General features: G+C 39.2%; 1 protein-coding gene across 1 annotated transcript in view; it reads left to right on the top strand.

Moving 5' to 3' along the window:
* Window positions 1-24,395, top strand: part of LOC146450598 (WD repeat-containing protein 64-like) — a 46,450-nt gene extending 22,055 nt beyond the window's left edge. The window contains exons 13-35 of the mRNA XM_085100191.1: window positions 322-375; window positions 994-1,079; window positions 2,258-2,299; window positions 2,788-2,872; window positions 3,822-3,910; window positions 4,167-4,226; window positions 5,009-5,132; window positions 5,882-6,051; window positions 6,742-6,829; window positions 8,007-8,083; window positions 10,292-10,413; window positions 11,516-11,635; window positions 12,710-13,079; window positions 13,625-13,730; window positions 15,361-15,485; window positions 16,596-16,708; window positions 17,318-17,435; window positions 17,933-18,027; window positions 19,347-19,434; window positions 19,687-19,767; window positions 21,091-21,171; window positions 21,658-21,708; window positions 21,961-24,395. Of these exons, the coding sequence (XP_084956317.1) occupies window positions 322-375; window positions 994-1,079; window positions 2,258-2,299; window positions 2,788-2,872; window positions 3,822-3,910; window positions 4,167-4,226; window positions 5,009-5,132; window positions 5,882-6,051; window positions 6,742-6,829; window positions 8,007-8,083; window positions 10,292-10,413; window positions 11,516-11,635; window positions 12,710-13,079; window positions 13,625-13,730; window positions 15,361-15,485; window positions 16,596-16,708; window positions 17,318-17,435; window positions 17,933-18,027; window positions 19,347-19,434; window positions 19,687-19,767; window positions 21,091-21,171; window positions 21,658-21,708; window positions 21,961-22,011 (2,396 nt within the window). The 3' untranslated portion in view covers window positions 22,012-24,395. The remainder of the gene's footprint in view (window positions 1-321; window positions 376-993; window positions 1,080-2,257; window positions 2,300-2,787; window positions 2,873-3,821; window positions 3,911-4,166; window positions 4,227-5,008; window positions 5,133-5,881; window positions 6,052-6,741; window positions 6,830-8,006; window positions 8,084-10,291; window positions 10,414-11,515; window positions 11,636-12,709; window positions 13,080-13,624; window positions 13,731-15,360; window positions 15,486-16,595; window positions 16,709-17,317; window positions 17,436-17,932; window positions 18,028-19,346; window positions 19,435-19,686; window positions 19,768-21,090; window positions 21,172-21,657; window positions 21,709-21,960) is intronic.
* Window positions 24,396-24,688: the final 293 nt, after the last annotated feature.

Below are 24,688 nucleotides of genomic sequence, written 5' to 3'. Positions count from 1 at the left end.
CCTAAGTCCATATCTGAAAGTAGTACCAGGTGAACTGCATCTCCAGGTTAGACTTTCATCATCAAGGCAGGGTTCTCATTAGAAGGTGGGACCCGGATACCAGTATCAGGATACACAAGAGTCAGCACCTACCTACTTTCAAACTGAAGATAAGGAAATTCACTTCAAGTGTAATTTTCTGCCCAGCTACTCTCCTATAGGTGCCCCCCCCCCCCCCCCCCGCTACTTCAAAACTTAATGAAACCCCTGATCAAGGGCCTGACATGGTTCATATAAACATACTATTGCTAATTCTTTCATAAATTTTTTTGATATTACCAGGAGCAGACAAGGTGATTAGGGTCTGGCATCCCCTGATTTTCACAAGGCCGACAGGTGTTTATAAACATGCAGTGTTTAATTTTTGCAGCAAAAAAAAAAAAAAAAAGGAAAACAAAAACAAACGGAAAAAAATTAAGAGAAAGTATTTTTTTCATAGAAACGTATTTTAGGAAGAATAGAGATGTTATATTTTAAGCGTGGGCCCAGTTGTTCAAAGCCCGATTAAGCTAATCCTGGATTAACGTGAACTTTGATTCGAGTATATTTACTAATCCGTAAGGATTCGTCCAAAAGATTTTTGTCCCTTTGTTTTGCCTATCATTTTCCTTTACCTTTAGCTCAAAGTGAGCCTTTAAAATCATCTTTAATGAACGAGATGAAAACCTCGGTTAACTGTTATCGTGGATTAGCGTTAATCGGCTTTCGAACAACCGGGCCCTGGTGAATATATGATAGATGACTTTTTCAGTCAGTGATACTGGTATACTTTGAAAAAGGAAATCCGAGTTCTGCCAACAGGAATCGAACTTTCATGTATGACTTAACAACTTGTGAAAATGATCGCAAAAATTAGAACTCATAAAAATGTCATGTCATGCTTATTTTCAAAATAATGCTCTTAAGGTATCAATTGCCTTCCTTCTTTAAACTTGAGGTCATGTCCATTTACAGGAAAGCTGCTTGGTCATCTGTTCACAATCGTTGACGTTGCAGTCAATGAAAAGGATCAGCAACTCATAAGTTTGTCAACAGCACGGGTGAGAAACGCAGCCATCTGTTTGCAGAGAACAATGTACTGGTTATATTTTATGGTAACGTTCACTCAGTCACTCACGTTAAGGCTTCCAGCATACACATTTGAAAAGAAACATAATTGTCATATTGTGTGTTTTAAAAATTTAGCATCCACGGATTCACGTTTTTCTTAGATTTCACCTGTCCATCTGCAAGAGCTGAAAATATTTCGAAAATAGCATTTACAATGTAGGAAACTCACACACGTTTTGATTGAAAAATTGTCTTCGAAAAACGTGTTTGTTTTAGTCCACAGAAATACAGTAAATTTCCAGTATGTTACTTTTTGAACATTACAACGTGTTCGTATAGAATAAAGAGATACACTAATACAAGTTTTTCATTTTCAACGCTCGATGTGCAAGAGGTAAAAATATGCCAGCAGAAAGGATGTACATGTATGTATGCGAACGTGTGTGTGAAACGCACACGCGTTTTGATTTGTTAAACTTGAAAAACGTGTTTTGTTTACTCTACAGAAACACGTTAAATTTTCCATATGCTATTAATTTTCTGAACTTTTTAACGCGTTCCAATAGAATTAACATAAATACGCAGCAAAAGTTCTTTAAGTGTCACATGCTCATCTAGAAATTTAATTAAACAACATTTACGTGTAGGAAGAGAACGCACGTTTTGGTTTGTTAACGTGGAAAAACGTGTTTTTTTTTTCCACAGAAACAGAGTAAATTTTCCATCTGTTAGTTTCTGAACCTTTAAACTTGTTTCCACGGAATTAACAGAAACCTGTCCATGTGCAAACGGATTTATAATTGCCTGCTTCGCTCTCAATTTTCCCGCGCGCCACCATTTTGGATTTCGTGACGTCGTATGTAGCCCAAATATTTCACGGAAAAGAAATTCGCGCTTCCTTATGAAAGCGGTAAAGCGTTATGACGCTATAAATTTTAAAATGGCTGCGACCGGGAAAATTTACAATAAAATATTGACGATTGTTATTCTAATTTTCGTTTACTAAAACGTTCTTTCCTCTTATTAAACCAAACATGTAAAGTTGGACATTGTTTCCATCGTTTTCACGTCAATTTTTCTGTAAGAGTGGAGTTTTCCGTCAATAATTCACTGCTTATGAATTACATATACGGTTGCCTTAATAATTACATTTCCTGACTTTTTCCAGGTTTTCAGAGTATGGGACATCCAGACCCTGACTTGCCTACAAGTACGTTGTTCTGTAGTTGACAATTATTCGCTCTCACAAAGAGAAATAATAGACCTTATTTTTCAGCAGATTGTAACACTGCCGAAATATGGCCATGGTGCGCTGAATATTCGTCGTCCTTAGTCAACAGATATCCTGCGATATACGTTATTTCGTGTGTCGGGGAGAAAAATGACAAAATAAAGGTCGTCTCCAGCTTTTCTACGATAAAACAGTGCTTTGTTATCAATTTGTTGAATAATAAAACAATTATCCTGCTTAATCTTGCGGAATATCCCCTGATTTTAGCCTACTTGGCCTACGTACTCGTCGGCTAAGAATCAGGCGATATTATTTAATATCATCGTGATAAAGGTCTAATGCAAACCAAGACATCTGACTGTTACCTTATGGTGATATTCATTTTATGACTGTTAAAATGAAATACATGTTGTACCAGAGGAAACTAAGTCACATGTTATGTAACTTTGTGATGTTTTCTTGTTAAGGTCTTCACAGACAACGAAATCAGACCGGGAGAAAAACGGATTTCTTGTATGCTCTTTGACGCCAAGCATGACCGAATGATAACAGGTATGAAGACATAGCGCTCCTTATTCAACAAATCGACGGCAGTTTGCTATGCTCCATACTCTTATAGACCATAAAATCACGTCATAAAATGTTCAAAACTCAAGTGGAACCACGAGCCGCAGGCTCGTGGTTTCAATGCCAAGCGAAGCCAGTTTAAATTAAAAGAATTAGGGCGTCTTTGGAAACTTAAAAATTTCACCGGACGTTATGTTTTGCAAAATGAGTTCGAGTTAGCAAATTATCACGTGCAGACAAAAATAGGATATCCTCTATTTGAACTGGCTCGGAAATCAGTTTTAACAAGGTTTTACCTTCTCTAAGTGGGCAAAATTGTCAATTTTGTGGCTCCGTTGCCTTGAAATCTTCTCAGAATTCGAAATAATTTCCGCTGAACAAAACATAACGTTATCCGTCTCTTTTGAAGGCGGTAGGCGCGTGTTATTGGTAACCGCTGTAATTCTTACTTCCAATTGGTTGAGAAAGGTGCGAGTTTTTTTTGAGTTTGTAAACGAATCACAGTGCGAAGTAAATTGAACTGGAGTAAAAGCGAATTAGCGCCTTCAACACTCGATTTGAAAACTGCATTATTGGAATAAACCTAGCTAGTTTAATGGCCTTCGCTCCCACGAGTCTCCTGTAACTCAGTAGTTGAGCATCCGAACTAGTAATCGGAAGGTCTTAGGTTCGACTCCTGATAGGAGCACTTAGATTTTTTTTCCGAGTTTGCCCGTGTCACTCACTGAATAATACATCATTCTACACTGTTATTGTTATAAATTCCTAAAGGGGTCTAGCCCCTGCACCGTTTGCAACGTCTTACATGGTTGGTCGAGAGGACAAAAGAGCGAACAACAGAACAATGTTACCAGTCGTCAAAAAAACAATGGAGGTGTTTTGCTAACAAGGTGGTAGCGACATCAAACATTGCTTTGTCATTTTGCCTTTGTAGGTTGTAGTGTGATTGACACCTGGCCACTTACTAGAGCCATTCAAGACGCGCTTCAAGTGCCACACACACATGACAGACCCATATGTCAGGTGAGATTCCGCCTGTCTTTTTGTCTTCTTGGAGTCTCTTTATACCCAAGAGTAGCAGAATTGACATAGAATGCATTACAGTAGCAGTCAAGTGTAGAGTGAAAGTCCCGAGTCAACCTAATTTTTCGAGAATCTTAAATAGAAAATTTTGAGCAAACAATTTATTTCTAGAATACCAGGTAATAACAAAGATCAAACCTGATTTTGAAGGCTTCTATATGTGCGTTTATTTATGACTTACACTTTTATTTTCCAGCTGTTATACAATCCCCAGATGAACCAGGTAATTAGTGGCTGTACTGAAGGAATACTAAAGGTACGGCGACTGTCGCCAACGTTTCATGTTAGTAAAAGATTAAAAAAATAATTAACTTACAGTGTGTAATAAATACTTGACTTCATTCATGATTAACCATGATAGCAATTGGTCGTTTTGCAATGATCAATGTTGGTGGTGAAACTTATGACTTACTGGTCTCGGTTTTTTGTTAGCTCTGAGTGTTTCTCGTTCATTGTTCCAGTCAATTTCGGCTTTTTTTTTTATCGCTCTTTATTACTTTAAAGGGAGGGGTTCACATTTCAGCGCATGTGCATGAATCTGAATGCTTTTTTCTCTTTCTTATCAACTTTATCACCTTAAAAATCCCACTCACATGTACTTCAGTAATCACATTCTATAATTAGTCCAAGCAAAATGACTGATGACCAAAATTCACAGAAAATGCTAGTGGATTGTACTCATATTGTCGATATTGAATGTAGCCTTGACCCGTAGAATTTATTCCACGGTTGATGTGTTTACAGTTATTTACATGCAAAAGAACGCAATCATATGAAAAAATTACCACCCGAGTTACCTATTCCCTTCCGAATGGTTCATAAACAACGAATTAAATTAAACAGGCTTGGGTCATAGCGAGCAAAGGCAAAAAAGCATTTTGATTCATGGACATGCGCAGAACCGTGAACCCCTCCCTTTAATTTGAAAACTAAGAGTGTATATACAGTTTTACCTTCTGTTGACACAGTAACCAGCAAATGCCAAGATCCAAGATTTCAAGTGTTACCAAAATGCATAAATTGCTTTTATTGTAACAGGTTTGGGAAATGGAGACAGGTCAGTTTGTGCACCAGGTGTCCGGTGCGCATGGTCCATCTACTGAGATCACTGCACTGACAGTTGACAGCTCAGGTTACAGACTTGCAACAGGGGCTTACAACGGTTAGTACTTTATAGCAATCTGGTATCACAGGACTTTCTTGATCGGTGCTAACTGTGATCACACACAGGATCGATTTCAGTTTCATTTATTGTCTTTCGTGAACAGGCTCTGTTGGCCTTTCAAGTAGATGAAAGAGGAGCCATTTTTTTGTGCGTGGAAATAAAAAAAGGGTTAAGGCGGTCAAGTTTGACTGAACGAAGTCGCGTTGTTTTGGTTGTCCCAGTTCGCAGCTTGCTCTCCATCATGGCGGATTCTGTACCGTGTGACCGTTAGCTGCAAAGGGCCCATTGCCGTATTGACCTCGTCATTCGCCACATGCGAGTCCACTACTTCAACTTTATTTGTAAATTCTGCCTAAAATTATTACTGCTACCAGCAAATAGCGCCAATAGCCCATTTTACAGTTGTGTGCTTAGTGACCTGGCCTTGAATTAGAAGCGAGGCTGGGGTTGACCTTGTTTTGATACAAACCTCACTACCTTTCATATGTAAATGCAAACTGGTTAGCATAAGAACAACGTGTTCTACATATGAAAAGCAATGAGGTTTGTATCAAAACAAGGTCAACTCCAGCCTCGCTTACAATCCAAGGCCTGGTCACTAAGCACACAACTGTAAAATGGGCTATTGCTAATGGAGGAGGGTAAAAAAAGGAAGAAATTAACGTACTAATCAAACTAAAAGACGGATAAAAATGAACAAAAGAACACAGCTACTTGTACTAAAACCAATTTTGTTCTTGAATCAGGTTCTATAAAAGTGTGGGATTTCGGTAGTGGCCAGTTGTATAAAACGTTTCCAGATGAAACCACCAAGAAGAGACGCGAGGACACCATTACAGGATTGGCTTATCACACAATGTACAACAAGAGATGTCTACTGGTGTCCTCCTGGGGCAGGAAGATTAGAATTATGGAGGTTAGCAATTTGTCTTGTTCTGTTTTGTCAGGTTGCATTTAGGTGCTGTAGGAGACAAAGCTAAATTAAAGGTGTATTAAAAATTGTACGCACTTCAAATCTCGGTAAAGTCACAGTAAAAGGTTGGCAATGGAATAAATTGCGACTGCAGCGCTGTGCCATGACTGTTTTTAACAGTGTCACAAAATGAAGAATTTTGCCCTGAACTCAGGTGGAAAATTAAATATTGCCTTCCTACCCCATGTAGGGTTCGTACCGGTCATGAAAAACCTGGAAAGTCATGGAATGTTGTAATTTCGTTTCCCAGGCCTAGAAAGTCATGGATTTTAATTGTGGGTCAGGGAAAGTCATTAAAAATGGTGTTATGGAAAAATCACTAAGAAAGTATTCTTTTAGGGAATAAAAAAGGAGATAAACAACTAAAAAAACAACAACAAAAATAAAACAAAAAGAACCAAGAAACACGTTTTCACTCAATAGGAATAAGCACTGCGCGTTTTGACACTGTAAAATGTGTACGCTTTGTCATGAAAAACTTGAAAAGATCATGGAAAATCATGGATTTTTAAAAGCCCAAAAGAGTACGAACTTTGTAGCCAGAGTCAGCCACAGACCCAGAGACCCACAGACCCAGCTACAGTTCCGTATTCATTTCCGGCAAATGTTTCAGTTTCTCTTAATGTCCCACAGGACCCAGCTGACGTAGCCACCCTTGTTGAACTGAAGGTTTTATCAGATCTGTTTATTCCACCGGTACCGTCCTTCAAGAGTGATAAAGGTAAATACCAATACTAATGATAATACAATTCAGGACTCAGTTGTTCAAAGCCCTATCAAGCTAGCTAATCCTGCTAGGCCCGGTTGTTCGAAAGCCGATTAATGCTAATCCGCTATTAAAAATTAACCGAGGTTTTCATCTCGCTCATTAAAAAATGTTTTTAAAAGCTAATTTTAAGCTAGTGGTAAAAAAAAAGTCTAAGTTAAAACTGAGGAACAAAAATCTTTTTTTGAAGAGTCTTTATTGATTAGTAATTAAACTCGACTGAAAGTTCAAGGTAACCCAGGATTAGCTTAATCGGCCTTTGAACAACTGGGCCCTGGGTTGACGGGAACCTTGATTCAAGTTTAATTACAAATCAATTAAGCTTTTTCCAAAAGAATTTTGTCCCTCCGTTTTGGCCAAGACTTTTCTGTACCATTAGCTTGACGGTGATTACCTTTTAAAACATGTTTAACGAGAGGGCTGAAAACCTTGGTTAACTTTAAATCGTTGATTAGCGTTAATCGGCTTTTGAACAACCGGCTCCAGTTGCACAGCGTTTCTATTTGAGATTAATAAAGTAGGCGAGGAGTGGATAGGGGATACAGTTTGAGTGCCAGAGGAACAATCTAAAAACTAGGAGAGGTGGGAGGATGAAGGATTTAGAAAAGTATTTAGTAAGGTATCTGGCATAGACCGACTCCCTCTAAGGTGACTATTATCCAAGAAGAAAGTATCGACGTAAAATTTAAGGAATCAAACAAGTCAGTATCCGAAAGTTAATACAGATAGATTCAAGAACTCTTACGTTAATCGCCTAATTTTTAAATACGATTCAGCTATGTGAGCGTATTTTAATTGTAAATAACTTAGATGTATGTACTTTTTACTCAAATATTGTGACATGAGATAAGTATTATTTATCTTGTGAGGAAATAAAGACTTTTATTATTATATTATTATATAAATATTAAACTGCCTTAAGCCCCGAAGGCGCGCTTTGAAAGGGCATACAGACTGAAGGCTCCTCCCACTAACTTCCAATTGACAAGAAATTCAAAATGGCGGACCATGTGAGCGATTACCCCTCTAATCGATTTGTTCTGATCCTTTTTAAGGCCTGGTGCTCTGCCTTTTATAACGAAATCTAGTTTACTATCTAGTGAACTGAAATGTTTTTGTATGATAATTCCAGATGATCAAGGTCCTTTCGTTTCAAGAGCTACCCTTCCGACTATCGGAGAATCCCAAGAAGTCACGTCAAGCAATGAGGTACAGTTTTGTTTTGTTTTGTTTTTATTTTTTGTTTGTTTGGTTTTTTTTTTTTTTTTTTTTTTTTTTTTTTTTTTTTGCAATGAGGTACAGTTAGCTTTCCTTAACAGATTGCCTGACATGTATTTCCTTTTTTGAAAATCTTGAGGCATGTGACAGGGAAAGTATGGTTGATTTCCAGTCCAACAGAATGGCACCGGTCTTGAGCTCCGGTATCTGTGGGAAGAAACTGCTAGAAAAATTAGACCGCATAAATAGTTTTTTTTTTAATCCTCTGTCGTGAAATCTACGGAGGGCAAATCGTCAGAGGCGGGATTAATCGAGGTGTAAAGCGTACGAACCCCCCACGGTCACCACGTACCAATATACAGGCTGTTTTGCAGTGAACTACTTTCAGGGTCAGACTTTGAGCGAATCATGTAATAAGGCTTTAACTTTTGAGTCTGAATGAAATCCTAAAGCGTGACAATTATAATGTGACTATTCACATGACAGCTACTGAGCAGAACTTTCCTGTGGTGCTGCTTATTATGCTGTACAAGGTGGTTCTAACTTTTGAGTCTGTGGATGGAATCCTAAGGTGTGACCATTCACATGACAGCTACTGAACAGTACTTTCCTGTGGTGCTGTTTATTATGCTGTAAAAGGTGGTTCTAACTTTTGAGTCTGTAGATGGAATCCTAAGGTGTGACCATTTAAATGAAAGCTACTGAGCAGTACTTTCCTGTGGTGTTGTTTATTTTACTATACAAGACCGTTTCAAATTTTGAGACTGGATGAAATCGTAAAGTGTGACCATTCAAATGAAAGCTATTGAACAATACGTTCCTGTGATGCTGTTTATTGTGCTGCACCAATTGAGACTGTTGATAAAACCCTAAAATGGTAACATTCATTGCGGTAGTTTTCTGTGGTCAGGCTTCTTTTTGTTATGCTGAATAGGTTGGTTCCAATATATAACTTTTGAGTCTGCAGGGCTCAAAGTTTATTTTTGGCTTTGGGAGCACCTGTGCAACCAGATATAAATTTCTAGGCGCACTGACGAAATTTTTAGGCGCACAGCTAAAACTTTTAGGAGCACAACTTAAAATACCGGTAGCACCAAAAAGAAAAATCAGAAGCTTCAGACATTTTATTAGTGATTGTTGATAATGGTGTCATGACGACACCAACACGTTGTTAATTTCTTTTTCTTATTTTCGCTTGCCGATTGTTAATCAGCACGGTAATCTTTTATTTCAATCGTGTGTTTGTTTCTTTCAGTCTCTTACTGTACGTTTGAGATAGCAATAATACTGGTACATTTTTTTGAATATTACACGGATCACCCGACTGAAAGTGATTCATTTGGCTAATTTCTGTAGTCAAGGTTAGGTCGCCTTGATTTCTGTCCACTGTTTAACCACTTCACAACTGCTGGAGTTTGGTCAAATGTGTTGGAAGGCAGCGGCCGGCTGTTTGAGAACAAATTTTCTTTTTGTAAATGAGCATTTTGAAAACGAGAATAAATTACATTGTTGACAGCGCATTGACTTAACTCATTGTTTCACAGGAAATACGTAACACTTGTTCTTACATTGAAGAAAAAAAGTCTCTTAAGCCAGATTGTTTAAACATTATCGACAAAGCGAACTAAATTGCGCGAGAAGCACATGTTTCAGAAGGTTGCCTTCACTCGTACGTACGTGTCAGCGGTGCGGTAACATAACGTAGAAGAGTCTGGGGTAAAGTCTGGGGTGGGATGAAACACGGACAAGAAATTAACTTGGGGAAACAGCAAGTAAAACACACACTGATGTAAGAAAAACGATGTAACTTTCTTATGTGGAACCTAATTGTGTTACATCCACATTTGAATTTATTATTTCAATCTTCTGTTTCGTGTTAATCAGGCAGAGTACACAAGAATTGTCAGGTATGGAATCAAAGTGGCCCCGATTCAGGCGCACTGAACTTGGGCGTTTTTAGGCGCATGAGTGCGACCACATAATTTTTTAGGCGCAAAATAAAAAATCTAGTCGCATATGCGACCAGCTGGTCGCTAACTTTGAGCCCTGGTCTGTCGGCGAAATCAAAATTTATGACCATTCAAATGAAAGCTCTTGAGTTGTACTTTCCAGAAATGCTGTTATTTTCACCTTATCTTTCAAAATTAACGCGCTTGTAAGTAACGGTGTTAACTGGACGGCTTTCTGTTTCCATTTCAGGAGCATGTTCTATCTCACTGTGATGTGACGTGCTTGGAGCACGTGTCTCCGTTGCTCTTTGCTGGCACAACAAGTGGATCCATCATCTTGTGGAACCTGGAAACGGAGAAGATTGTCTTAATGTTAGTAAATTTTTCACTTTAAAAGCTGCAGTTCTGTTTTTGAAGCTGTTGTATGTACTTAGACCCAGTTCAGACGCCGAACTTAAGGTCGGCCCAAATCACGAAAATCCCGCCTTTTGATTCCGACGCCGAACTTAATTAGCCGAACTTAATTTACTTGAAGCAAAACATGCTCTCTACGAGAGACAGCATCTGAAACGTTATAATAATTTATGCATTAGGTTCGGTTCATGAAAAGTTGGGCGTCTGAATCAAAGCCGAAATTCCCTGCTGAGCTAGGCGGGTAGAACGGCTGAGCCGTTCCAAATTGAAGCAGCCGTTCTCAACTGATTCAGACGCCGAACTTTTCATGTACTTAATTCAAGGTATTAGGCTCGGCTTATGAAAAGTTCGGTGTCTGAACTGGTCTTTAGACAACCAGTGAATTTAGCGGCGTCTCGGAAAGAAGCTTATTTATTTAACCAAGTCTACAAGAGCTAACCATTCGTATAAACTTTATGTCAAACCCTGTTAGACTAAACAGTTAAAGACATTCATTTTTCATTAGGATAGTTAAGCTATGGAATAATCTACCAAGAGATATAGTGGAAGCCGATAGCCTTCAGCTATTTAAATCCAAGCTCAAATTAGGCAGTTCTTACATGAGTTTAACCTCCTAACTTCCTTTTCAAGATGCCTTCTTTTTTTTTAATTCTCATGCTTTATTTGTTCATTGGTATAGTGTCATATCTGCATTTTGAATAAAGCATGTATATATGTATTTATTAAAACTGGATCATTGCATAATGTAATACCAGTAATTTGATTGGCTTAGCGGCCATGGTATATGAGCCATTATACCATGCCCGAGAAATAGACCATTAAATTGTCTTCTGGTTATTCCCGCAAAGCGAAATCAGCAAGAATTAGTTTTATTTCGTAATGGTTTTTAATAAAACAATTATTCCACTCACGCTTGTTGGATATGAGATGATTACAGCCAACTCGGCGCTACGCGCCTCGTTTGCTATCTATCACCTTATATCCAACAAGCGTGAGTGGAATAATTGTCAAGTATCTGTGTTGTTTAAACAACGGTTATCTTTTCTATTGCTGTCCTCAGGTGTGAGCCGCCAAAATCCAGGAGTGCAAGCAATAGACGCCATCACAGAGATGACCAGCTGGTTTACAGATGCCTCTACCTTGTTCACCGAGTTAGGAAACCAATAATATATGGCAAAGGGTAAACGAATTTATACATTGGATACAAACTCTTTCGCCCTTTATTGATTCTTACAATTTCATGCTTTAGTTGTAACATTTTTGTAACACGGTGTTATAGCAGGCAATATTTCGTGAAATTTGTCTCGCGACAAGACTGGGACAAAAGTTAGAAGAAAAAACTACCGCAGACCGGTCCAGCAGGTCCAGCACCTGTTCTAAGCTCTAGTTTCACTTGATCCCCCGCCCCACCCCCGTCGGGTCTGCAGAGGTGGAGGCCGTGGGTCGAATAGACCCTTCTCCAAAATGACGGCAACAGATTTGAATGAGTCAAAATTGAACTGAATGAAAAACTGATACCAACAGCTGAAAGAGCACCTTTACTTTAGTAACCTTGCAAAGTTTCAGCATATTAGATGTTATATCAGCTTAGGAAATGTAAGATGAAATTTGACAAATTTACAGACGTTTGTATGGCTTGGGGTATTCATCATACCCCCAGTCATACAAACGACTGTAAATTTTTGATTTTTCAACTTACATTTTCTCAGCTGACATTAAACCTGATATGCTGAAACTTTGCAGGGTTACTACAGTGAAAGTGCTCTTTCTAGTGCTGGTATAAGTTTTTAATTTTAACTTATTTGAATTTTCGGCCGCCATTTTGGATAAGGGTCTATTCCAACTGGCCAACTCTCGGGGTCTTTAATAAAAGGTGCAGCTTAAAAGGAAAAGATGCTGACTTTGCTCTGACATCTGCTGATGGTGAGACCTTCACGTGGGTAGCATGAACGCGTAGAAATAACGGTCCTGTCTCCAGTTTGGGGACGTAAAAGAACCAATAGGAGTACGGTACTCGCCGGCGTGAAATGCGTTCGTTGGCTTCGAAGCTGAGTCCTCCTTTTCATTAGTGTAAAAGGCTCGGTTTATTCAGTGATGTCGATCATTTTTGTGTTGTTGGTTTTCCTACGGTAACGAGTTAAAGTGAATAGGGCCTAGAAAACAGAAGTCAATCTATCATTGTAATTTTCAGTCTGGGGAATTGGGGCCGAAAGACGATTCTAGTTGTTATTTTGCTCTTTTCTTCGTCTCGCAGTAACGAGGTAAAAATTGAGGCCCCGAGCCGCGAACCAGATCAAGAGAGTATCAACACGGCAAAACCTAATGACAATCAGAGTGAGGGACAAGATGAAGTACTCGATGATGAAGAAAGAGAACGGAAAACAGAAACAAACGAGGAGAAAAATGAAGAGGATAGAAAAGACAAAGAAGAGGACGAAACTAGAGGAACGGAGGTGCAGGAACCGAGAGAAGGATCCGAGGATGAGAATAATAAGGAGAATTTGAATGAGGGCGAAGAGAGTGGAGTCAATAAAGAAGCTATTGTTAGTGCGTTTTTACAAGTCAGCGAACCTGCTTTGGTTTCCTCGCACCACGATGGGTATCTTCGATTCTGGAATTTATCGGTGAGTTCATTTGTCCCTGCGCTTAAGTCTAAATATCAGGGATGTTCATTTGGCAAGGTGGAATAATCTGAAAATGATAACTCAAACGGCTGCGCCCTTCTGCATATTTTTGCGCCGATGTTTTTTGTTTACGGTAATAACGCAATACCGTCGCAAGAGAATGAGGAGAAATTTATACAGCGGCCTCCACTGAGGGCAACAAACACGTGCTGATAAATATTTTATAATGCACTTAGAGCGGTTTTCAATTGAGTGTCGTGAAACCAAAACCAAAGTAATTACTCTGGCCAATCGCAACAGGTGTAAACAACACAACGAGCCAATCAGAACTCGAAGCAAATACATGAAACTGGCGCCAAGCGCGGGAAAACGCGTGCGGCGAAAACACGATTGGTTCTGGTTTGGATTCCCATTGATTGAGAAAATGGCGCGAGTTTTGTTAACCAATCACAGAGCGTAGTAATGGAAGTCAAAGCAAACGCGAAATTACCTTCGACACTCAATTGAAAACCGCTCTAATAAGGAATTGATGGCTTTGGTCTTAGGGAACTCTGTTGTCAGAGGTACGGGCCGTTACCAGGAGACAGGCGTCAGCGGTAACTTCCTTGTGCACAGATGCAGACTGCAATTTTATCATCAGTGGAGATGCAAGTAAGAAAAACAGAAGTTTAGGGGCCTTCTATAATGAACACTACGTCTAGCAAATCCTATTTTACAGTCCTGTGTGTCTTTAATTGGTAAAGTGAGATTACTGTTATTGATTGATGAATTTAATTAATGATGTAACTCCAATATTGGTAAATAGAACAATAGAACAATGAAATTGAATTGAATTGAATTGACTAAGTATTAGCCCTTTCATATTTAGAATGTTATGGAATTGGACAGTTTATAACTCGTTTTGCTGTAGAAATTCCTTTATTAGACATTGTTGTAATGCGCATTTGATTATGTTATAGAAAATGCACAATATAATTAATAAATGTTATTATTATTATTATTATTATTATTATTATCATTATTATTGTTGTTGTTGTCCTGTGCTTAGTGACCTGGCCTTGGATTATACGCGAGGCTGGAGTTGACCTTGTTTTGATACAAACCTCACTTCTTTTCGGATAGAAATCCTGTTGTTCTTCTGCTAACTAGTTTGCATTTACATATGAAAAACTCTGAGTTTGTAAAGTCAACTTCAGCCTCGCTTCCACCCAAAAGGCCAGGTCGCTATGCACACAACTGTAGCTATGCTCATTGTTCTCATAGATATCGTAAAAAGTAAGATAAATTAAGATTGTAGTGTCAACGTTGTTCGTGCAAGCGGTATTGGTATTCTGTCTTAATGACAGTTTCAGTGCACACAACTTTTAGGGATAATTACCTGATTTGCTTATTCAACTTATAAATGTGTCATTTTCCAAATATTCAATTTGTCATGATCAATTCTTTGCAGTCCCAAGCTATTGACAACCTTGCATATTAAAAGTTACTTGGTTCGTATTCTACTATACTGACCGTTTCAACCTCGACTGGTTTTTATTGATTTGGTTGTAGTGTTCAAGCATAATTTTTTTAGCTGAAACGGTTGATACATGTTTCACAACATGCTCAGCCGTTTCACTCGAATTACTTGGCGGCTGAAATTAGGTGACCAACCGTATCAACTGAAGACATTTTTCTCTCAATAGAGCAGGATAATACATCACAACCAAACAAGTTTATTCCAATAGAAAAGGATCTTGATATCGTACAAAATTTGATTGGAAACGTTTATTGACATATTGCAGTCGTAAGAGTCTGACGATTCCCATGCATCTGAAACAGCAGCTATCAAAATCTGCCGGTACACAGCAGATTTTGCTCATAATATAAATCCAGCTTTATACGAGAATAAATACACTGTAAAGTACTAAACGCTAATATATAAGTAAGTGGCGTGGAAAAAGATTTGCGTTGAAGCATCATCATACGTTGACCTGAATTAGCCACTGATCACCATGCGGAGCAGGGATGGCACAGTGGTGAGAGCACTCGCCTTTAACCAATGTGGCCCCGGTTCGATTCCCGGACTCGGCGTCATACGTGGGTTGAGTTTGTTGTTGGTTCTCATCCTTGCTCCAAGAGGTTTTACTTCGGGTACTCCGGTTTTCCCCCCTTCTCAAAGACCAACAATTCTAAATTCCAATTCGATCCAGAAAGTGTCCCCAATTAGTGCTCTATGCTAAATACGTTGACATTTAAGTAAAGTGATTTATTTATTTTTATTATTTGTTATCATCATCAGGGGGGTACATCACGGTATGGGATGTGGGTAACTTTCTTCTTCATCCTCCAACTGAAAGCAACAGCGGAGAACATCAAGAGGAGGACCAGGAGGGCAGTAGGGATGAAATAAGAAAAGAACCCAAGGTGAGCGAAGATCACCCCACCCCTCCCCCACCCCAAGGGGGTTCCCCCTGTGGGGGTAACATGGGTGTATGTATGCTTGTTACGGTCAGACGTTTTGAGCATTTTGTGGTCTGAAATAGGAGATAGTTTTTTTGCAGTTCGGACTTGAAAAGTGGAACAATTTTAATTAAAGGGGCAGTGTCCTCTATTTGTAGTATTACTTTGAATAGCTTTAAGACATATTTGTAACAATGAAAACGTTAATGAAATTGGTGCACTTTTGTTGAATCTTATTCACAGAAGCTAAGGTTAATTACGTTTAGCGGGGGTGGCTCGGATGAAAGTGGATTGAAAACATTTGAACAATTGTTTCAAGTTCTTCCAATGCGTCCTGGAAAAATCGCTAACAAAATCGATTATAATTTGTCGTTCCTTTGAGAAATCGCTTGATATTTTCCTCACAGAACTTTAAGCGCATTTTCATGTTTGAGCAAAAATCCTTTGATCAATATTTGTTGCAGTTAGTATTGACCAAAACGCGGCAAAATCCCCGTGAAAATGCTCAGAGTGTACATGTGCGAATGTGATTACAGACCAAATTGGACGACACCAATTAATTATATCTATAATCACATTTGACTAAACAGTAAGAAACATGTTCGAAGAATGAGAAAACGGTAGTTTTTTGTTTTTTTGGAGGGGGGGAGGATGTAGAAACCAAAAAAACCCAGCCCATTCAAGTGCAACTGTCCCATTACAGCGCACGTGATGGTTCGTACCGTCTGGTTACATGTAATGCTCATATCTTGGCCGCTGATAGTGGATTCTTATAGTGGATTCGAGGATTCTTATGCTTTGGTAAAGGCTAAAGCAGGCTACGAAAGATAATTCCCGTATGACTATTGTTCAATCTATAGCCATGATCAAAGATTCATTTCTTCATACCTACTGTACATAATTAAAAAGGAAAATAGCTTTATCAACCATAAATTTCGGATTTACTTTTACTAAAAAGAGCGCAACGTTGTCGTATGACAAGACAATTTTGCCGATTTTTAGCGTATTTGTTGTTCGCGTGGGAGTTTAGGATAATAATATAATTAATCTTTACAAAAATTCTCTTTCTTTCAGAATGTAATCAAGCAGGTTGTTTGTTGGCGGGGTCATCTCACGCGAGTTGTTGGACTAGAGCACGTGCAAAGCTCTGATGTCATTGTGTCTGCCTCAACGGACTGTTCTGTCAGGTAACTGGATTGACTTTAAAAACATTCACATTACTTGTTCTTGTGCATCCTTTCTGCGCACGCAATTCATGTCACCCGAGGGCGCGCGCCAAAGAAATCTAAACACACATAGGGCTGGTAGCCGTTGTGATTACTTTTCTTGAATCCATTTTTCTTGGATGGTCGGTGACCCTTATTTTTTTAACAGTTCAGCTTCTTTATCGATTCTCTGCACTTCCCGCCAAAATTAAGAAAAACTGTGTTTTGCAAATTTGAATTCCGCTCACATTGAGGCTGTATGGTGTTGGAAATGCCACCCTATTAGGGTGAGTGTACTTGAAAGGGTAGACTTTCCCAAAGTCGCTCGCTCGCGTCTCTTTGAATGGACCTGGCGAGCTCACGCTCACTCGCTTCTGCTCTGACGATCGCGCTTCGCGCTCCCTGAGCTCGACTTGTGAGCAAGTCTATTGAAAGGGTGGATTTAAATTTGACCACGAAAGTTGATCTCTCGTTATCTGGTGTGGTAGTGCTTTATTAAACAACTGCGGGGAAATACTTCTATTTAATGAAGCAAGATCCGTTGTCCGACTTAGCAATGTTTAAGTTGCTATTTCTTTGTTTCCTTTTCAGGGTGTGGTACCGTGACACGGGTCATTTCATTGGATTCTTTAGCCAGCCTCGCCTGTGGCACCTGCCCTCGGCCAAGTCTGTTCCTTCCACGCCTGTCAGACCGTATGATATCTCCGAGGTATGTAGAATGATTCCTAACAGTTTTAGATGCTTTCCCACTAGTCTAGTAGGAAACGCATAAACCTCAGTTGCACAGTTAACTCTCTCTCTTTCTCAAATGCAGGATTGACGTCTTCTTGTTACCAACCTCCCGGTCCCTTGGGGGACTTGCGATAATTTTCTGGTACTTGAGAACATATTCCCGACCACAGGGCACACGGAGAGAGACCCCCCCCCCCCCCCCTGTCCCCTTAGCAAAACGTGTAGTTTTACAACAATAATGCTTCTGAATTAGAAGAAGTAAACTCTGAACACACATCCTAAATTTCAAGATCCTGTATTTATGTTGACGCGTTAGTAAAGGTAGTAATCAAAGAAAAACAATCCAAGGGAAACTAGTGTCTGTTCAAGATAGCGGCAGTCTACTGTAGTGGTTTCTTTCGTAACCAAGACTGCCGTGTTTAAAAAGAAAATGTTCATTTTTTTTTTTACTCTTGTGTATTGCATTTTTTACAGGGTCCGATAAAAACTTTAAAAAACGTTGCCACAAAGGCGGTACAGAAAACAACTGATAGTGGTGTAGACTGTCCACTGATGTTCGATGACACAAGGTAGTTTTATTGTTGTTGTTGTTATTGTTTTATTTAAAGAAACGTTACTTCAATTTACGGTCTCACCACCCAGTTGTGGGGGCGTGGCGATGTAGTGGTTAGCGCGTTGGACGATGTGTGGCTCGAGGACTGAGCCTCTGCCATAGTCTAGCTTCCTTTTAGGCAAGAACTTTGCTCTACGCTGTCACTTCATGCTGGTTATCCTGTGATGGACTAGCATCCCAACCAGGGGGGAGTAGTAACACTCGCAGTTCCTTCATCCTACAGTCAACCTTGAGTCAACCCTTTCCCGAGTAGATTAGTATTAGGCATTTTTAAAGCTGACGAATTTTGTACCGTGGATAAATAAAGATTATCATATCATATCATATCATATCATATCATATCATATCATATCATATCATATCATATCATATCATATCATATCATGTCATATCATATCATATCATATCATATCATATCATATCATATCATATCAGACTGGGTTTAGTGCAAGCCAAGTGATGGGCCACCTGTGGCTTGTATGCGGTTTCAACTACCCATACCGAGTTGTATAAATTGGTACCGGCAAACCATCACAAATTACCACAAATTACTGAGGCCAGCCTGGTAAGAACTAACAGCCAATGTATCGGGGAGCCGAAAAATTCTATTCCAGGAACTTAAGATTAGGAGCCTCTATCTGTATTAATTCCTTGAGTCAACCCTTTCCCGAGTAGATTTATTTTTAGAACAGCTTTTCCCGCGAAAAGACATGAAGTATGACAATTGAATTATCATTGCTCTTCTTTGATTGGGTATTTGAACTGTTGACGTTCCAAAGGTCCCCCGAGACCCGTTCTAAGAATTAATCTACTCGGGAAACGGTTAATTCCAAGGCTTAGTATGACAGAGAGAGAGAGAGAGAGGCTCTAGCTCACGGGCTCCTACCTATTCTTGTTTGTGTACTACAAAGTAACCGGTGACCCGTTTAAAAAAGTTTTTATTTCTAAAAGGAGAACAATCCACCGTAAAATGAAAAGATGTTGGCTGTACATTTTACCACAATACCTTGCGAACCTAACGCAGCCAATGAGCACACAGAAAGTAATATTTTTTGCGAAATTCGTCCCTCTGCTAACAACATTTTGTATGCTAGGTTTGAAGGTTGTAGAGCTTTTCTGTGCGTTTTTAGGGTTTTGGAACGCTACGAATTATCGGTAAATATATCCAGTCGCCATCTTTTTCGGTCGGTTGGATTGTATTTTTTTGGTACATCAATATAGCTGCTTTGACGCCATGTTTTAGAGTTAAAATAAAAGCGTTTTATTGATCAACAGGTGGTTACCCTTTCGTCACTCTGCTCAAAAAGAAACAAAACCCAAAGGCGACAACAAGAAATTCTTTGATTCGTTGTCAAAACCAAAGGTAAGTGAAATGGTGAAAATATTGGTAAACTTCTGCTTACTTCGAAAAATTCTGGGAAAATGATCGGAGAAGTTTGTATGTTCTTGGGTCAGTATTCGGTATAGAATTCGGAAATAGTTCGAAAGATTCGATAAAATCGTCGAAAATTGTTTTTTTTTTAGTAAATGACACAATAATGCGTGGATGCCCAGAGATTTGAAAGTGGTTAGATGGTATCACGGAATACTCACCATTACTGTTATCTTTTTTCAGCATTACAACTCTCACCTGGAGAGCACGAGCTCAGGATCGCCAGATACTGGAGCGGTGTATAGAGCACTTCCGGTTTACAGGGTGGGTACTTAGGCACAGAGCATTTCCGGTTAACATGGTCAGCCAAAGTCCAGTTCAGGCTATCAATGTGTTTTTACAATTTTTGACAAAAGAAAAGCTTTAAACATGAGCCAAATAGATTTAAAAAGAAAAGAGTCACATCAAAAACGCTACCATCGTTTCAAAGCTTCAAAAGATATATCAGAGTAAAGATGTTTAGATTACGGATTACGGAACTGCAGATACTCAGATTTGGTTTTTTGATTTCGTTACTCCATAATTAATTAAGCCAGCCAGCCAGCCAGCCAGCCAGTCAGTACGTTTGTCAGTAGATCGGTTCGTAAGTCCGTAAAGTATGATCGTCCGGGTGAGTGTAGTCCTGAGAAGGACTGTCTGGGGTGACATTGACTGACGTCACAATGTTATTGTTCGTCTATCAGTTTAAGCGGTGTTGTTATTGGCTACGAAGACTGCAAAAAGTGATTAGTGCGTTTCGATCCGTCCTTTGTCAGTCAAATGTCTGTTAGGTCTATTCTTAGCAAAAGAAGTAAGTTTGTCTTTTGTTTGCCTATCTTTTTGATGTTGTCAATTGAAGTCGTCAGGTAACGGTTCAGAGGTGTTGTTCTAAGTTAGTAAACCAGGTTTCTAGAGTGATTAGTTGGCAGTGGTCTTTACCTTCTGTAAATAATGCATCTGCGCGTCAATCAGCCCGTTTGTCAGCTAGTAAGTTGTTTAGACATTGTGTCTGTCTTGGATTCGCTGTGGCGAAAAGCTAATGCTCGAAGCGTCAATACTCGAATCTCTTTGCGATGGCCAAATTGTTATATACTTCATGGCTGAAAGCCGTATAGTCGCTATATGGATTTCAGCCATAAAGTAGATACCTCCAAATTACCTTTTCAACACTGTTGATAAACGAAGCATTTGTTTCCACTTCCCCACCGATACAACACCAGTTTCTTTCGAAACTGATTCCCTCTTCCGTCAGTCTGTCCGTCCTTCCGTCAGTCAGTCAGTCAGTCAGTCAGTCAGTCAGTCAGTCAGTCAGTCAGTCAGTCAGTCAGTCAGTCAGTCAGTCAGTCAGTCAGCCAGCCAGCCAGCCAGTCAGTCAGTCAGTCAGACAGACAGACAGACAGACAGACAGACAGACAGATAGTCAGTCAGACAGTCAGTCAGTCAGTCAGACAGTCAGTCCGGCACCACAGTTTCTTTAGAAACTGATTCCCTTGTCAGTCAGTCCGGCAGTCAGTCATTCTGTTTGTCTGTCTGTTTGTTTATCAGTCAGTCAGTTAACAGTTCAGTTTATGGACCCGCTAACACGTTTAACAATGTTTTTTTTTTTAGATTGAAACACCAGAAAGGCTTAAGACACCAGCTATCAACATGCAGTCATCATGGCTAACAAACCAGGCACAAAACCAAAAGGTATCAAATGACCCTTTCCTTCCCTGTCATATTTTGTTTTTGTTATCAAGTTAAACTTGTCATTTGCCCGAACATATTATGTGTTCTTTCAACTTTTAGTTCTCACAATCTCAAAATGCTTTGAAGATACGCATACGCACCGTCTCCACAACCCCCCCCCCCCCTCCTTTTTTTTTGCAATCTTGATACATTGTCGTTTTACCACGGATAGTGGAATACCATGCTATCATGTTGGAAATTATGCCTATGAGTTATACAGAGAGATTGTTCAATTCAGAAATTGTTCTTGGAACAAAAGAAAACTTTAAAATATTCTTATTTGCCCTAGGACACCAAATTTAAAGCGTGTTCTTTTCTCATTGTTTGTAGTCGTAGCCAAGATCTTGTTCTCACTGTTTCAAATTTGTCCCATTTTAGGTCTTAGAGCATGCTTGTTACACTGGCTGTTGAATCGTTTTCTCACTGTCCATTTCTTTTCCCTAACAGGGCCACGGCAACAAGTCCACCTTTGCTTATCGATCGTCTTCTTCGACTCGGGTAAGTCGAAATTTGTGTCGTTGATTTTTCTAGAAGAGACCTCATCCGATTAGCATCTTACTTCCACAAAATATGAGAATCTTATCAAATCATTACATGCAAATCATATCATCATAAAGGCCAGTTTACACTGGCGATTTTAGATGCGATTTTGGTCGCCCTTTTGTCGCGTTTGAGCTGGAGATGAAAACCGCAAGTGTGAACTAGCGACGTTTTCAGTGCAATTTAACAATGTCCCACTTTTTTCCTCAGGAACCTGTCGTGTCAAGATTTCCACACATTGTACAAGGTCACAAGAGATAGCACAGCCCAGCAACAGCGAAGCGCTTCGGTGAAGTGCAAACTAGGGACCTTTATTTATTTATTTGTTTATTTATTTGAAAGCCAGACTAGTGCACAGCCCTTCATATACGTGTATATTTTCGGGGTTGGCTAGTGTGGTCAGTTTTCAACAGGTCGAAACACTTTAGGACGGTACCTCCTTTTGTTAATGCGCATACGTTCTGTGCCTCTCGGCTAACTGAAGGACGGTGCCAACTAATACAAAGGTATTTTTGTGTGGCTTATGACTATGCAGGGAAAGCAGATCTTGGCAAGGGCTGTTGGAATCCAAAGAGAAAATTGGGTGTAACCACGCATTTTTCAAAGATTAAGCTTCGATTTGGGAAAAATACCATACATTCTTATGTATTGTAGAATTGTTTTTGCTCAATTATCTCTGAACTATATGTTTGGTTTTATCAACAGAGTCGTGTCCACTCCCCCACCGAAGTACCACCACAATATCTTCAGAAAGTAATCCCCCTTATCTCTGACAAACGAGTGGTTACCACCAATTTTCATTTTGGATTCTAATGGCCCTTCCTAAGACCTGCGTTTCTGGCATAGTCATAAGTATGTAAAAATACCTCGGTTTTAAACAGGAAGTTCCGGTGTAAATGAGGCCTGGCCTGGCCATTCTTTCACCTTCAGTTGTCAATCAACCATCGGAGCGTAACCAACTGACAAACAACAGGTGTCTTTGTCTACAGCCCTTATTGATAAAATTGCCTTAGTTTTCAGAATAAACCCTGTTAAACAAATTAGAACTTGATATCTTATATTGCTGTGGTGATATTATGAAATTTCGAGGCATAGTTTTTCAGAGGACGCTTCAGTCAGCACCTGCCACGACTGAACGGCGTCTAAATTTGCATCTCACGGCCACAAAGGTGTGAGATGAAGGAGAGGCTTAGCCTTTCATAGCGGAACTTCTTGTTTAAGAGGCACCGTCCTTAAAACAAATCTCTGGAAGTAATATGTATTCGGGGACACTGCGTGGGGCTATATTTCCGCACGTTTTTAAGTTTCCTTTCACCAAAATACGATATAATTAAATTTAGTTTCAAAACTGTTTGGCATTTGTTAAGAGTTATGGCCAGGCTATACCCCTAATACCCCGTAACACTTTGAATAACCATTCGTAAGAAAGGAAAGCTTCCAATGTTAAGTAGCTTGTAGAATACGTCGACGTTGCACACAGCCTAGCTGTATTTCCAAACCGGTTATAAATGTATAATATTTGTATTTTGTAAATGAAAAACCTATGTATGTATTTGTATTTAAATTGTATGTATTTGCAAAATATGTTTCTTCCGAAACTCGACTCAGTCGTAAAGATGATAACCGTATGATGAGATTTTTTCAACAGGATTCTATTTAACTAAGTGATATTTTGCGATAGGTAAAGGAAAGTTGTTCGCATACACATTTTTGGTAATCATTTTCCCCTCTTCAGAAATTACCGAATGGATATTACGACTTAGGTAATAACACTTGGCTATCAGGGCGCGTTTAGGACACTTTGGGGCATATTCTGTGTATTCTTAAAAAAAAGGAATACACTAGAACATCTCTGTTGTATCTGTTGCCCGGTAACGAAAACTATCCAAGTGGCCAAACTAAAAGAATCGAAATTAATGTTTCAGAAAAGAGTATATTTAATTGGTCGAGGTATTCTGATTTTGGAATATCCGGGATATGTCCCAAACCAAGGCCACAAATCATGAAATTGCTACATCACTAAATCATCCAAGCGAAAAAACGTTAAAACGTTCCGCAAAACATACGGTATTTCGGGTTATTGTTTGGCTTATCAACAGAGTTGTTAACTAAAGGTAAATTAGCCACCGTAAAAAGATTCGAGTGCATGCTGACGTTTTAAGCGTTAGTCCCTTGTCATTCGCTCTGACAAAGGGCTGACGCTCGAAACGTCAACACTCGAATCTCTTTACGGTGATCAATTTACCTTTAGTTATCAACTCTGTTGATAAACCAAACATTCGTTTCTACTCCCCATCGACGCATCACCACAGTTTCTTTAAAAACTACCCCCTTTATCCATTTGGTATTTTGAGTTTTAGAACGGCGGTGAAGGAAAAAATACAACCACAATCGATAAACGAGAAAGACATCAAACAAAGAACATCACTGAGTATCCATCAGTTTAGTTTATATTGGCCTTGGCGTCAATGACTGGGGCACAGATACAGTTTCATTACACATGTGTACAGTTTGTAAAGTTTGTAAATATTGCATTAAAATTAGGTATATTTATGAAACAGAAGGTAATATATAGTTGTTATAGAAAAAACGTTTGGGAAAAAGGCTGTTTAATACGTGATTAAAAATCAAATGTTTTCAACATGCCCTTGTTACTTGTATACTGACTTACTTACTTATCCTCTTCGTGCCCCGGAGGACACTTGAGGCCATTCAGAAAAATCTGTTATTTGCATAGTGTGTTTATGTTTTCTTTTAAGGCATTAAATCCCGAAGTATTACGATTTGGGCACAGCTTTTGAGCTGTACTTTCCCGTTTTCCTGCTTATATGATGCACAAGGTAGTTGCAACTTTTGATGACGCAGATAAAATCCTGGGGCAAGATTTACAAAGCCTTCCTAAGGTAAGAGATATCTTGTGTATTGTTAATCTTTTGAG

Source organism: Pavona decussata, unplaced genomic scaffold (assembly GCF_977016875.1).
Source record: "Pavona decussata unplaced genomic scaffold, jaPavDecu1.1 SCAFFOLD_438, whole genome shotgun sequence".
In the NCBI taxonomy this organism is placed as follows: Eukaryota; Metazoa; Cnidaria; class Anthozoa; order Scleractinia; family Agariciidae; genus Pavona; species Pavona decussata.
The sequence above is the reverse complement of the archived record's forward strand: the minus strand, read 5'-3'. Positions and strand labels throughout refer to the sequence as shown.